Raw genomic sequence first — 15,255 nt, forward strand, 5'->3', positions numbered from 1 at the left:
ATTCATCATCTCATCATTAGTAATCTTTCCAAAGCAGTTTTCTCCCATTTTATTAATGAAGAAATGGGTTTTTAGCAAAATCCAGAACATGTGAGTACTTTATCTGTGCTCTAATCTAGGATGAATCCAAGAGAAATGCTACCGGCCATGTTCTGAGGCAATTTACATCAAGGTTAGGTAAACTGGACATTAAAGGGATTTGCAAAAAAGTAAAATGATGTCACTCTTGTTACTAATTTATTTTTTGTTTTGGAAAATAGAGTTATACTCCTAAAAGAAAACATAGGGGAAACACTTCAGGAAGTAGGAGTAGGCAAAAACGTTATGAGTAAGACCCCAAAAGCACAGGCAACAACAACAAAAAACCAAATGGGATTATATCAAACTAAAAAGCTTGTGCACAGCGAAAGAAACAACAGAGTAAAAAGACAACCTACAGAATGGGAAAAAATATTTGCAAACTATGCGTCTGACAAGGGATTAATATCCAGAATGCCAAGGAACTCAAACAACTTAACAGTAAAAAAATAAGTAACCTGATTTAAAACGGGCAAAGGAGATGAATAGGCATTTCTCAAAGGAAGATGTACAAATGGCCAACAGACACATGAAAAAAAGCTCAACATCACTAAGCATCAGGGAAATGCAAATCAAAACCATATCGAGATATCATCTCACACCAGTCAGAGCGGCTCTTTATCAAAAACACAAAATAAATGCTGGTGAGGATGCGAAAAAAGGGAAACCCTCCTACACTACTGGTGGGACTGTAAATTAGTGCAGCTTTATGGAAAAGTATAGAGGTTTTCAAACAACTACAGATAGAACTGCCATATGATCCAGCAATCCCACTGCTGGGCATATACCCAAAGGAATAGAAATCCTCATGTTGAAGGGATGGCTACACTCCCATGTTTATTGCAGCTCTATTTACAATAGCCAAGAGTTGGAACCAACCTAAATGTCTATCAATGGATGACTGGATAAGGAAAATGGGGTACATATATATATATATACACACTACGGTATACTGCTCTGCTGTAAAAAAAAGAATAAAATTCTGCTATTCATAGCAACATGGATGAAATTAGAGAAAATTACGTTAAGTGAAATAAGCCAGACATAGCAAAAGAAATAACTGCATGTCCTCACTCATAAGTAGAAGCTAAAAAAATAAACAAATAAATCTAAAAAGAAAGAAAGATAAAACAATCAATAATTCATTGAACTTTCAAAAGAAAAGAACAGAACTGAAGCCACCAGAGGTGGGAAAGGGGGAAGGGGAGGGGGAGTTGGCAGGAAATTGGTAAAGCGCTACAAAAAATGATTACATTTGCATAATATGAATATACTAATTATCCTGATTTGAGCATCACATATTGCACACAGGTATTGACATGAAACACTGTTCCCCACAGATACGTACAATTACGTTTCAATAAATATAAATTAATTTTTAAAATAAAAATGAAAGCCTGGCTGGTTGACTCAGTTGGTTAGAGCACGGTGTTATAACACCAAAGTTAGGGTTCAGATCCCCGTACCAGCTAGCCACCAAAAAAAAAATAAAAATTAAATAAAAATAATAAAACAAATAGTTATAGTTTTAATAAAAAGATTATTTCTCTTACCATAACGGGTTTATTAATTTTTAATTAATTGATATTTTTAAATTCTCAGTTTTAATTTAATAGGTAGATATTAGCAGACATAACTCACATAAACAAAAGTTTTGGGGACCTCAATAATTTTGAGGAGTGTAAAAGGGTGCTGAGACCAAAACAGTTTGAGAGTTGCTGGAGTAGACTAGTTCCCTCCTGGTGTTCTCTTTTGATTCTTTCAGTCAACAAATGTTTTATTATGTCTGTCTACACCAGGCACAGTTCTGGATGTTGGGGACACAGGTGAATAAGACAGGCAGGCTCTGACATGATAAAGCTTGCATTCCAGTTGGGGTGTGTATGTGTGTGAGACAGAGACACGCAGAGAGAGACAAAGCAATTTAGTCAAAGAAGAAAAAAATTAACAAGATAATTTCAGATTATGTTTAAGTACCATGAAAAAATCAAACAGGTAAAGTGTGGGTCTAATTTAGACTGAGGCTGTGAAGATGACCTTTGATCTGAGCCTGATTGGCAAAGAGAAGCTCCTTTGATCACTTCTGCCCACTCTTCTAGCCCTGTTGGCTTTCCTGTGGTTCCTTAAATATGCCAGGCAGGATCCTTTTTCAGGGGCCCCTCTGTCTAGAAAGCTCACCTAAATTTTCACTCAGTCACTCCAGTTCAGATATCCTGAGAGTAGTTTTCCCCAGTCATCTATCTCAAAGACACCCCCCCCCCCCCCATTACTAGCCATCCCCTTACTGGGCTTCATTTTTCTTCCTAGCACTTATCTCTACACGATATTGCTATATATATTTAAGCGTTTCTCTCACTCCCTCCAGAAACTTGAGGTGGTTACTATAACCCAAGATCATTCAATAGTGCCTGGAACATGGAGGGCCCAATAAGTGTGCTTGTTGGGAAAATAGAATAGTTTGTTCAGGGCCCTTGCCTCAGGTCCGGTTGGGGGTGGTGCAGCATTCTTTGTAAGCAAATTATGGGGGGGGGGGGTTGGAGTTAGTGCACATGCGTGCCAATGTATCTTTTTAGTTTTGTTGCTATTCTTGTGTTCTTAGAGAGACAGAGAGAGTGACAGAGAGAGACAGAATTTTAGTGAAGCAGGCAGGTGGGCATTTGCCTCGGGCATCCGCCCTGGGTGGCCATGCTTTCCAACCTATGGCTCCAAGGACCTTTTGGCTAGTTACCTAGCTCATAGACCTGCAGTGTGAGGGGTCTGGGGACCCAGCCTGGCATGTGAAGGGTTTGTGACCCAGTCTGTGAACGGGTTTGAGGGGTCTGTGGGCTCCAGACCCAGCCTTAGCTCGACAATCCGCCTAGTTGGCAGGATTAGGGGCAGGTAAAAGAGCCTGACAACTAGCGTGGTGGAGTAGCTTTACAATTGGCATCATAAACAGGATTAAGAGCTAGACAATTGGCGCTGTGAGCAGGATTCCAGACAGTAGCCATGGCCCCACAGTGCTGCATAACTGAAATTATATATAATCAGAAATAAAGTTATTTGGCTTCTGAAAACGTAAGCTAGTGTTATAAGCATATTATTAAAAGATGAGCACAGTGACTTTCTCTGAGGTAACCATAAATATCTAAAGAGAGCGTTACCAAACCCAAGTCCAGCTGTCTGCCACCAAAGCAAAACAAAAGACTCCAAAGTCAAAGGTTGGTGAAAAGGTAAGGCAGCTTTATTCAGGAATTCTGGCAACCTGAAAGAGATGTTCGGCTGACCCTTTTCAAAGGCTCCGGTTTAGGAGGCGTTGGTAAAAAGATGGAGGTAGTGGAAGGTGGGAAGATTTAGTAGGGAGTCAACTTTTTTTGCAGAGTCTAGATGGCTGTTATCTCATAGCTGGTCCTGCGTTTTCTTGTTAGCGCCCAGGATCAGCTTTTTCTTGGAACTCTGCAAATCTCAGAAGAAATGTTACTTTTCCAAGGTACTGATTAGCTCTCAACACTCCCTCGGCCCCCCGCCCCCCCCCAGAATTTAGGGAGAACATCGGCTGTCTTGTTCCCGCTCTAACCAGTGACTGGATTAGCAGCTGGTACATGTACTGGATGAGCACTGGGACGTGGGCTCTCAACAAATGCTCGTGGAGTGAAGGGGTGACCTCCTCTTACCAACAGGTATACTGCGCCCGGAGGGAGAAAGTGACTTGACCAAAGTCACTCCCTGCGTTTAGGGCGGAGTCTGGGCTGGCACAGCAGTCTCCTGACTGGCGGGAGGCGCTCGCTCCACCGTGGTTAATAATTCTCTTCTCCACACAACTGTGTCAAATGCAGTCAAAGCCTTCATGTCTCAAGCTAAACAAAATTAAAGGAAAAGCCACCCAGCCTCCGACAGGGTAAGGAAGGAGCCACCGAAGACCAAAAAACACAAGTCTTTCCCGGTCATCCAACTGACCTCTCCCAGCACCGGCCTCCGTCACGTGACCCCAGCCAACGCGTCTGTCACGTGAGCAGCGGCGCTGACGCCCGCGCAGGCGCAGTGGGCCTCTTCCGCGTGTCCGGCATGGGGACACCGCTCGGTGGTATGTTCTCTGGGCAGCCACCGGGGCCCCCGCCACCCCCGCCGGGACTCCCGGGCCAGGCTTCGCTTCTTCAGGCAGCGCCAGGCGTTCCTAGACCTTCTAACAGCACTTTGGTGGACGAGTTGGAGTCATCTTTCGAGGTAAAATGAGACAGGGGAGGCCTTGTCCCAAGGCCTCCGGAAACGTAAGCTGCGCGTGCGCGTGGTGTCTCCGCCCAGCACCGCGTCTGCAAACGGGAAGCTGCAGCTCAGAGAGCACAAGTTACTCTTTGTAAGCGCCCCAGTGGTTGGTGTTCTACTCAGGTCGGCTGGCGGAGACACTTGGACTTGAAGTTTGCTTATCCCGCAACCTTGAGACCCTCACAGGTTCCCAGCCGGCTGTTCCCTGCCCTCGCGTTCTTGGTCCCAGCCCTGAGCTCCCTTCCCTGCATCCCTGCGTGTTTCATTCTCTTAGGAGCGCAACGTTTCACTGCTGTGTCCTATATCCTTTCCTCCGGGCTTTACCCTTGAAAGGTCCGAAAGTAATGGGGCTCTTAGAGTGCTGTGAGGAGCTTGGTACTAGGGGCCGAGGAAGGAGGAAAGCTGGGGGTTAGGGAGGGAGCGAGACAGATAATCCAGTGTCTGAGTTCTGCCCAAGGAGTTTAGTCTGTAGCAAGGAAGGCGAAATGTGTGCTGAGGGGAGATGGGGAGTGGAGAGGTAAACTTAAGTGCTTGGGGGGTTTCCGGTGGTCTCTAATGTGGAGTATGAGCCATTAGTGTATGGAAGTAAAATAATTTCTAATTGGCGTTGTCTTTTCCACATTTTGAATCCTAGTTATGTGAGGATTTTACTGCATAGTTTGTAATTGACTATATTTTTGTGGCTGCATGGGCAAAATGCTTTTATTATAGAGTGTACAATCAAAGGTTTGGAGATAAATGACTTAAAGGACAGAGAAATCTGTTCTGTATGGGAGAAGGAGGGATGCCTTTGCGGTGGTGCTAAGCCATAAAGGAAAGGAATGGGTGAGCTTTAGAGCAGCATCTCCCATTGTTCTTGAGGTGAGGTGGCTCTCAGTCATGAGTGCTTGCTGAAAGACTGTAGAAGTCAGCTGACCATCAGCACCCTGTTGCTTAAAACTCTTTAGTAGCTGCTTGTCACTCTTGGAATAAGACCAAGGTGTTTAGTGTGGTGTCCCAGGCTCTGCATGTTCAAATGTCTGCTTCAGACCCAGTAACCTGGGTGTGGCTGTCAAAGAAGGCTTCCCAGAGAGTATGAAACCCAAAGGAGCATTTGGACTTAGCCAGGTGAAGGGAAGTGGAAAGGGTGCTACCTGAATCCTCCCTCTGTTGCTGGGTGATCACCCAACCTAGTCTTTTCTCAAGGCTTAATTCAGAGGCCACATTTTTGTGGAACTTTTGCTGTTTCCTTCCTTGTGTTCTATGTGGACCTCAACTCCACTGTCTCCCGTGGCTCATGTCACCTGCTCGCCTGCTTCTCATTTCTCACGGGTAGAGCGTGAGCCCGAGGGGCACTATTTAGAAAAGGTAAACAGGGACAGCCTTTTTGAGGAGGTGACAGTTGGTCTGAATCCTGAGTGGGTGACGATACAAGTTGCGGAAGCATTGGCAGGAGGGGCCGCCATGGGGCTGGAAGAGAGTCCTGGCCTGATGTGGAATGAGATAGTGGGGAAGGACCAGAGGTGGTGCCGGCTCATTGCTACGCTCTCCCTCCATAGGCCTAATTGGGAATCAGTTTACCAGGTATCTTCACTGGCATGATGTGCAAACCCAGATGCTACCAGCTCATTGAATGGCTTCAGGAGAAGTTATGTCTTACTCTAAAGTAATATTTTTATTGTGTGATTGATATTTTTCTTCTATGATATGATTTTATCACACAGGCTTGCTTTGCTTCTTTGGTGAGTCAGGACTATGTCAATGGCACTGATCAGGAAGAAATCCGAACTGGTAAGCATTCTCTCTTTGTAGACAACGTTCTTGGCTTCAGCAAGATTCCTAATTGATGATTTACCCTTGATGTGTTTCAGTCCTGTTTGTATCCTAAGAGAACTTCTTCCTGGGAATAAGATTTATATACATAATTTCTATGAATTGCTGGTTCTTTGGTCAGTTTATCAATTGACATCTTAATGTCACTGATAATGAACCATTTATAATGAACTTTTCATATTGGTACTTGGTAAAGAAGACTAATAGTGTATAGTGCTTAAAAAAAAAAGAGTTATACTTATTTTTTGCATGGATGTTAAGAGAAAAGTCTCTTGTGCTTCCCCTTCAGTCCCCCAAGTTCTGTCCCTAGAGGTAACCAGAGCTTCTGATTTCTTTGTACCGTATTTTAAATGTACTATTTTAAACTGGAAATTGTGATGCTAATTGCTGGATTTCTGGATTGGCTTTCTTCAGAAGACCTCATGGCTTTTGCGTTGTGTTAAAATCTATTTCATCTGATAAGAGCACAAATTATCTGCTATTTAAAGTTTGTTAGCACATGAGAAGTTAGAGGTCATTATTATTACTGTGGCCAAGATTAAAATCCTTGATTACGTCTGTGAGAAGGTGCTGTTTTGATGTTCAGGCTTTTCATTTATGATGAGATATGTGTGTTTAGTGTTTTTCTTAATTTAATATTTTGCTCTTTTTTTTAAGGTGTTGATCAGTGTATACAGAAGTTTCTGGATATTGCAAGGCAGACAGAATGTTTTTTCCTACAAAAAAGATTACAGTTATCTGTCCAGAAACCAGAGCAAGTTATCAAAGAGGTACGAACTCAGTTTTAGGAAGAGCACGTCTTGTCAGGAGTCTGTTTGTGCTTAAATGAGATGTACTCATTTCCCATTAGTTACAGCAGGGTTTTATAGATTAGCATGAAACATTGCTGATTGCCAGTGTTCATGACACCTGCACAAGTAGTGAAGCCAGGGACTGGGGGCAGAAAGCAGAGCTTCAAACAGAGCAGCTCTGCTCTTTCTTGTTTCATAATAGGCTTTCAAGGAAGATTTTTCTTAAAGAAATGGTTCTGCTTCATGGAAAAGGTTGAAAAGCCATTAGTGCAGGTAAGCTCATTTTGGACAAAAACTGATTTATGTTCCCAGTTGCTTTACCCAGTGCCTTACACACAGGAAGCCAAAGAATCAGAAAGTAAATGTTCTGACCCAGGCTCAAAATCCTTGAGCCTCAGGATTTTGTTGATCTCAGTTTGAAACCGGGGCATTTGGAACTGTATTGGAGTTGCCACCATGACTGGGAAGCTTTAATGGCAGTGAGCGGGTCTGGCCAGGTCCTGCCCTTGCAATGTGGAGGAGTGAAGAAACGTCCTGCCCATAAGGCCAGGGATGCCACCAGTGAGAAACAGTAAATTGAGATGATCGGGTTTTGGCAGTTTTTGAAGTAACTACTTCCACAAGCTGACCAATTAATCAAAAAGGCTCTTTTCATTCATGATACCAGGGTAAATGGTAAGAAGATGATAGTCTTACAGTTCATCATGTCAGATTGTTTCCTGATGTGGATACTTGAATAACAACACAGGTGTGTTCAAGGCCAGTTCTCAGCAAAGGGTTTAATGCTGGTGTTCATAAAAAACTTTGAAAATGTGATTCTAACACTTCATAATCTGAAGTGATAGAGCAGTGGTGTGGATTCTTGTAAACAGTTGTTAACGTGTTTTAGGTTCTCAGTTTTAGGTTTTCAGCAGGTTTTCAGCAGTAGGCTTTGGACAGGGGTACTGGGTGGCTGGGGACCAGAATGGGAAAAAGACTGATTTCTTTTTGGCTGCTCTTTGGTACTTTCTGAATTTTGTAACTTGGCATATTATTCATTCAAAGAAGAATAATTAAAAATAAAAACTCTTGGTGTTAGTTAGACATCTTCCATTGGAAGAGTTGTTTTGGCTTGTTCAAAAACTAGAACCAACCATAGTAATAGGCATAGTAAGGTTTAATGGATTCTCTGCTTTGGATTTACCTCTTAGTGCCTTTAACAAATCAAGAACTGTATTCATTTTTCCTGAGTTTGCTCTGACTTACTCGCTTTCATCTGTAGGACGTCTCGGAACTAAGGAATGAATTACAACGGAAGGATGCGCTGGTCCAGAAGCACCTGACAAAGCTGAGGCACTGGCAGCAGGTGCTGGAGGACATCAGTGTGCAGCACAAGAAGCCAGCCGAAATCCCTCAGGGCTCCTTGGCCTACCTTGAGCAGGCGTCTGCTAATATCCCCGCACCTCTGAAGCAGACCTGAGTAAAAGCTGAAGGGGTCTGGGGTATGAGGCCGCCCTGGGCACACAGTTCTGCCAAACATCCCTTCTTGTGGACATGGCATTTTGGAAGAACTTTTTACCAGAGAATGAGTTAGTTTTAGTTTTATGTGCTCACTTAAAATCTTTCCCCGATTTTTATAAGCTGTTAATTTCTTGAGTACTTTATAAAATGCTTATAGTTTTGGTAAACCACGTACATTTTTTTGTCTTAACAGTTTATTCTGTTAGTGTGATGACACTTACAAATTCTTTTTTATTGTTATTATTTGTTGCTTGTTTTTAAACAAATTTTTGTATGACTTTTCAGTTAGATTACTTATGATCTGAGGGAGAAACATTACAATAATTTGAGAGTGTGGGGATGAGGATTTGGTTGGAAATCTTTTATGAGAATTACCCTTCAGTGGTAGTGTTGAACAATATGTAAACTTGCTGTGTGTCAAGACTTTGAACTACCTCAAGAAGAGGAATCTAATGCAATAATGTTTGTAATTCTTCCAGAGCTCTTGGAATGAGGATATTTTGTACATATGTAAGATGATCAAAATATCCTAGGTTAGCTTAGTAATATTAGAGTGGGATCCTTAGGTTGATGCTAATTTTTATTTGGGGTAGGTTTGTATTTTGTGTTGTGTTTATTTACTTTTTTTTAAGGGGGACGGGTGTAGTCAGCAATGATATGCTGAATTTTGTTACGTTCTACGGTAATGAATCAGTTTAAGGGAACAGACTGTTCTCAATAGCATGACAGTTGGGGCATAAGTGTGATATGAGGGGTTAAAGTTTGCTGTGATGTCTCTTTTAGTTTTGAGTTTTGTCTGCTTGTGTCGTTTTTGTTTTACTTTTTGAGAGGAGTTTCCAGTAAGGAAGGTTTTGCCAAAGGATTTAATTCCAAGGGCCTGGGGTGGGAGGTGGGCTGCAGGTGATCCTGGGCTGCTTAACCTCCACAAAGAGCCTGGAAAGTTGGGGAAGATATTTTACGTTCTTGTTAGTTTCATAGGTCACCTCATGCGCTGTTGAGAAATACAGACCAGCATTGTTTCTGGCTCTCAACGGATGAGGTTTTCCTTTCTCTGTTTTATACAGTCTCTTATGAGATTACATCCCTTTACTCAAAACAAATGCTCTGCTGTCTTCTGAATAGGCAGTACTTCTGAGGCTTGGTGTCTTGGCTAGTTTTGTTTTCTCCAGCCTTGAAGGCCCCTGCCCACACGCATTGATGTCTACTCATGTTCCTGATCTGGAACCTGATGCCACCTGGTTTATGAAGCCTCCCCAGAACACAGGACTTTTTATCTCTTCTCCTGCCCTTGCTTGTTTCTCCCTTGTGGGTTAGTGATTTGAATCTGACTTTGTGCCCTTGCTGCATTGTACAAGGGTGCTACAAAAACTTTGTGGAAAAATAGAATTACAAGGGAATAACTTTCCACAACTTTTTGAAGTACCCTCCTATACGCATGAGAATTAGGCATTACTCCTCTTGAATATATCAGAACCATGTTATTTGTCTTTTATGTGTGATACTTATTACTCATTTTTGTCTGTGTTGTGTACATGATATCTGGCGCATGGGCCAGCCTGAGTGAGAATGTATAGATTAAACAAAACTTGTAAAAGTTGTTTTCACTTACATTATATGACTTCAAGGTTGTTAACATGGTTATTTCATGCTATTTAGGAGCTCTGATTGGCTGATTGGCATCTTTACATCTCTTAAAACCCTAAATGAACTAATTAGGTTTTAGGCAGCCTTTCAATAATAGAGGGGTTCTCAGTGAAAAGATTGGGAACTTATTTGGTGCTTGGTGAAAATATTTCGATTAATATATGTACTAGTTATTGCCATTTCTTTATTAAATTCACAAGTTTTCTGTCAAATAAAGAGCAGTTTAAAAATCTTGTCTGTGTGTAAATATCTTGCTGGTTGATGAACATAGAAAACACTGAGCTGTTGTATCCTTGGGAGAAAATCATAAGCCATCCTTGGGGGTTTCCTTTATCTTCCCACTGCCTGCACATTAACCCACCCACATCTTTGGGGCAGCTCTTCCTTCCTGTTCCATCTGCTGAAGTGCCTCCCTGTGTAAGATCTACCTTTCCACATGCGTCAGGGTCTCCACCCGGGTGCCTTCCCTAGGGCTTAACCCCTGCTGTGATTTTTGCCCCCTGCATCCTCCATCCATGGGGTCATTCCCTACAGCTCACAAGAACCATTCATCTCTCACCCTCAGTGTTTCCCTTGATGCTTGAGCTGCTGTGAGTGTTACTGGCTACTTCTGCTTTTGCCTAATGGTAAGGGATACTTCTCTATCTTCATCTTTACTTGAACTTACTCTTTAAAACATCTTTCCTTCTTTTCACTTTCCTCTCCTACCCAATCTCTAGCTGTTGATATTCCTGTGTGTTTGGTCCTGGGCCTCTGGAGCCCGGGGAGGAGCGCTGCTCAGTTCTCCCTTCAAAATGGCTGCTTTGAGGAGTGCCCTTACAAAAGCCCTTGCTGCTGTGTTCCCACCAAAGTCATGGGGGTCTTGGAGCCAGGTCATTTCTGCCCAACATGGGACTCTAATGAGCAGTCTTTGGAGCTTTGGAGCTTTTTCCCATCAACCTGACCAAGACGTCTCAGAGCTATTCTGCTGTCAGATCCTTTTAACCCATCTCCCTTGGCCCTCCTTTCACAGGTGTCAAACCCGCATCCGAGTCCGAAGGCTCCTCCTGCATTCTATTTCCTTGCCCCTTTAGCTTACACAGGTGTTTCCTTGAGAAGGTGGAAGAAAACACCTGTCCTTGATGTTCAGAAGCTGACCTACCACTGCTTGGCCATGCTAGTCTTCTGTTGGACATCAAGTCTCAGAATACCAACCTCAGGCTGGCCTGTTAGCTCACTCTTTAGAACATAGTGCTGATAATACCAAAGTCAAAGGTTCAGATCCCTATACTAGCCTGTCACCAAAAATAAGTAAGAATGCCAACTTCAAAGTTGATCTGAGGCCAGATAAAGTAAGGTAAAGCAAACCACTTCATAATTTTGTCTAAGCTCATTTAAAAAAAACCAAAAACTACAAGGTTACTGTGCCACCCACAGAAATACCAAACATCCTTCTGGCTAAAATGAATGACTGCTACTTCTTTCACCAGTTACAACTTTATCTAGCTCACCTTCCCTGTAGATGAGATTTATTGAGATACTCAGAATTGCCCCCACTTTCTGACAGCACACAAGCTGCAGTGGATACCTGCTTCCTTAGCCCAACCAATGCCCAAATCCTAAAGTAGATTCTTTCTAACACTGTCTTTCCGAGAAGCCCCACCATTCTCTGTGATGAGGGTTCTCCTTCACTGCAACAAGTAATAAACCCAACTTGTTCAACTGCAGGTGTGTTTCTGGGGGTCTTTGACTGAAGGCATTGCTAACCCCAGTGGATTTCTTGCACTTCTAATTGTGTCTTGGAGGCCGGCCCGTGGCTCACTCGGTAGAGTGTGGTGCTGATAACACCAAGGCCACGGGTTCGGATCCTATATAGGGATGGCCGGTTTGCTCACTGGCTGAGCGTGGTGCTGACAACACCAAGCCAAGTGTTGAGATCCCCTTACTGGTCATCTTTAAAAAAATATATATATAATAATAATAATAATTGTGTCTTGGGACATGCCTCCTTGGAGACTCAGTTGTTACTGGATGTGATCTGAGAGCAGGCAGTAGGATGGGGTTTGGGGACTGGCTCACTCACCACCCACCTGGCAATGAGGACCCATCCTGAGTGGCATGTGAGGTAAGGACCGTCACCAGCACAAGGGAGCAGCCCAATTGCTGAAGATTCCATCAGTGGTGCCCTGGGAAAACATCCTGGTGGAAGGGAACACGATCAGTGTGAAGATTCGGGCATGAAAGGTAAGGGAGAATCCTGCACACGAGGACGGCAGAGTTGGCTGTTGTTATCACTACAGTGTCTTGACTGCCTGCTAAGGGATGAGAAACTGAAGGTGGTGACCAACTGAAGATGGTGACCACGAGTGCCAGCGGCCTCTGGTTGTCCCCTCAGGTAGAGCAGACAGCTGAGGAGCTAGTAGAAGGTAGTAGATAAAAGACAATATTACGTCCTGGGGGTGGAGGTGGGGGTGATGGTGGAGATTAGTGCTACCTTTAGGAATCTAAGGGACATCGGAAGGCGGTCCCTATCTCAGCTGTGCTTAATTTGCCAGCCTCACCCTTGCAGAATCCAGATGGGTCCTGGAGAATGATTATTGACCAAGTAGACTCAATCGCAACTGCTGGGTCAGATGTTGCATCAATGCTGGAGAAGTTAAGGGCTCAGGTACACGGGATGCAGCCATTGATGGGTGAATCTGTTCTTTTCAACCCCAATTAAGAAGCAGTTTGCATTTGAGTGGAATAGACGATATTCCTTTCCCATTTTGCTCCAGGAATATGTTAACTCTTCTGCCCTCTGTCATAATACTACAGCCTGTAGAGATTTATCATAAAATCCTATTGTTTCTCCCCCCTAACTCTATCCTGAATCAGATCATTTCTCTTCATCTCCACTGTTACCTCCAAGCCACTCCCACCATCTCTAGACCACTCTGCTCTTCAGAGATTGATGAAACCAGATTATGTAAATGGAAGCAAGAACAGCGTTTTATCTATCAAATTGTTTCTTTTTGTTGTCTAGTGAATTTATTTACTGCTGGTGAGGTTGTAAATTGCTAGAAACTTTCTAGATGGTAATTTGGTAAAACCAAACAAAAAGCTGAAGTGTGTACCCTTAGATACCTTACTTCAATGTTCAAGGAATATGTCCTAAAGAAAAATTATAGAAGCATGCAAAAATTTAGTTAACAAAGATATAATTATTGCAGGGTAGAATCTAAAAATTCAACAAGCTCTTTCACCTGCACTAAGAAAGGAGTCAAAACAGATGTAGGGTCTCAGTAAGGTTCTATCCCTGCACAGGTATCAAGCTAAATTAAAGGGCAGCATTATAATGTGCAGCCTGCTGTACTAGTCATTGGGAGTCACACAATGTTGGGAAAATGTTTCAACACACAAAAGTAGAACCATCTGTATTCAGTCTTTTTGAAAGCACAAAGTAAAAAAAAAAAAAAAAAAATCCTACAATGCTCACTGCTATGATTTGAATGCTGGTGTTCCCCCAAAACTCATATATTAAACTTATTACCCAGTGTGATAGTATTACGAGTGGGACCTTTGGGAAGTGATTTAACTCATGAGGACTCCACCCTCATGAATGGGATAAGAGCCCTTGTAAAAGAGCCTTAAGCAAGCTCCCTTGTCCCTTCTGCCATGTGGGGACACACAGTAGGAGCCCTCTATAAGGAATGGGCCCTCACCAGATACCAAATCTTCTGGCACCTTGATCTTGGACTTCTCAGTCTCCAGAACAATGAACAAGAAATTTCTGTTGTTTATAAATCACTTAATCTAAGGTATTTTGTTATAGCAACAAATGGACTAAGACACTCACCCTAAGCAGTAAAGAAAAGACAAAATATTTGGTACTGAAAATAATATGACATGCTACATGTATACAAGTATTCACATTTAAAAAGTCTTATTGAGGCCTTGTTTTGATTAGGTACTAAATTTACTTTTAATTTATGAGTTTAAATTTTAATTGCATTTCTCTCACAATTTGTAAGTATGTAATCAGCTACTTTTTATTTGAAGGTGATCTGATCGAGGTTAATATTGAACTTCCTATTTCCAAGCTCTGTCTTCATCTAATTTTACCTTTCTATGGAAAAGCAATACAAATCACAACCATTTTTATTGCCCAGTTGTTTAAAGTTTTATTCAAAGAGCAAAGATCTGACGGTGCATAGAATGAATATTTGTGGGCCACTGCTGAGCCAGCACCAAAAGATTGAGAAAATATTTTGCCCACTAAAAGCTGTGTCGAGTCATGTTGCTCCATCAGAAGGTAAGACAATTCAATGTGGACTGACAGCAAGGTCAGCTCGCAAGCAGCCACTCCCAGTTTCATTTTCCCCACCAGGAGTCCATGCAATGGGGAAAAAACGTCCAGGAGGCAAACGGCCCAAACCCAAAGGCCAGGAGTTCAGGAGATCTTTGACTTCAAAAAACAGATAGTATAGAAACCTCTACAAATGACCAAGTTGACCCTACAGTCACTGAAATTGAGAGGTACAATGAGGCGAGGCTTGGTTATCCACAGAAAAACCTTTCCGTGCTTAATTCTCATTCATGATCAGTATTTTTGCCCATATTATTTTGCTTAGTCCTCGCAAAGCCCCTCTTGAGGTAGGTGTTATTCTGTCCATAATCTGCTGCTTGTCCTAGACCCGGGAAGTCAAAATATTCAATCCAAGCATGCTACAGTCCAGTCCTATAGTTTGTTTTTTTTAAATTGGCTTTCCTGTCTATTTTAAACTTGATTTTATTCCTCTTCCTATTGAGGTTAGATGTGCATTTTGGAATTATATCATTTTACACAGAAACACAACTTTTTAAGTGGAGAGGACTAGCATCCTAAGGAAAAACGAAACCACTTTTAAAGCAGACCATGGAAATCACAAAGTCTGATATTGCACAAAGTGGAGTACTGATGTTATGTACACTAGAAGTACAATACGTCGGTCATTAGTAACATTAATAACATTTTCCTGTGGGGGCTTTTTAATAACACTGGTTTGTTTAATGTCAAGAGTTTTTTTAAATGAACTGTTCTCACAATGAAATAGTATGAAATGTTAATGCCAAAATTTCTTCTAGCTATCATATATAAATAATATTACAAGCAAGTTATTTGGTTGGTTGATTTTAGTTCATTCCTTCAATCAGACGTTTTAAAAGAAATGTCTTTCAAGTGTTCTGT

The 15,255-nt window shown here is 42.3% G+C and overlaps 1 protein-coding gene across 1 annotated transcript; it reads left to right on the forward strand.

Annotated features, from left to right (window-relative positions):
• The first annotated feature begins 4,097 nt into the window (after positions 1-4,097).
• MED28 (mediator complex subunit 28) lies at positions 4,098-10,301 on the forward strand. The gene is made up of 4 exons (XM_063108036.1): positions 4,098-4,281; positions 6,024-6,090; positions 6,790-6,902; positions 8,185-10,301. Exons 1-4 carry the CDS (start codon positions 4,123-4,125, stop codon positions 8,380-8,382), a joined length of 537 nt encoding a protein of 178 aa, XP_062964106.1. The 5' UTR covers positions 4,098-4,122; the 3' UTR covers positions 8,383-10,301.
• The last annotated feature ends 4,954 nt before the right edge of the window (positions 10,302-15,255 follow it).

This window comes from Cynocephalus volans, chromosome 9 (genome assembly GCF_027409185.1).
Source record: "Cynocephalus volans isolate mCynVol1 chromosome 9, mCynVol1.pri, whole genome shotgun sequence".
Classification (NCBI taxonomy): domain Eukaryota; kingdom Metazoa; phylum Chordata; class Mammalia; order Dermoptera; family Cynocephalidae; genus Cynocephalus; species Cynocephalus volans.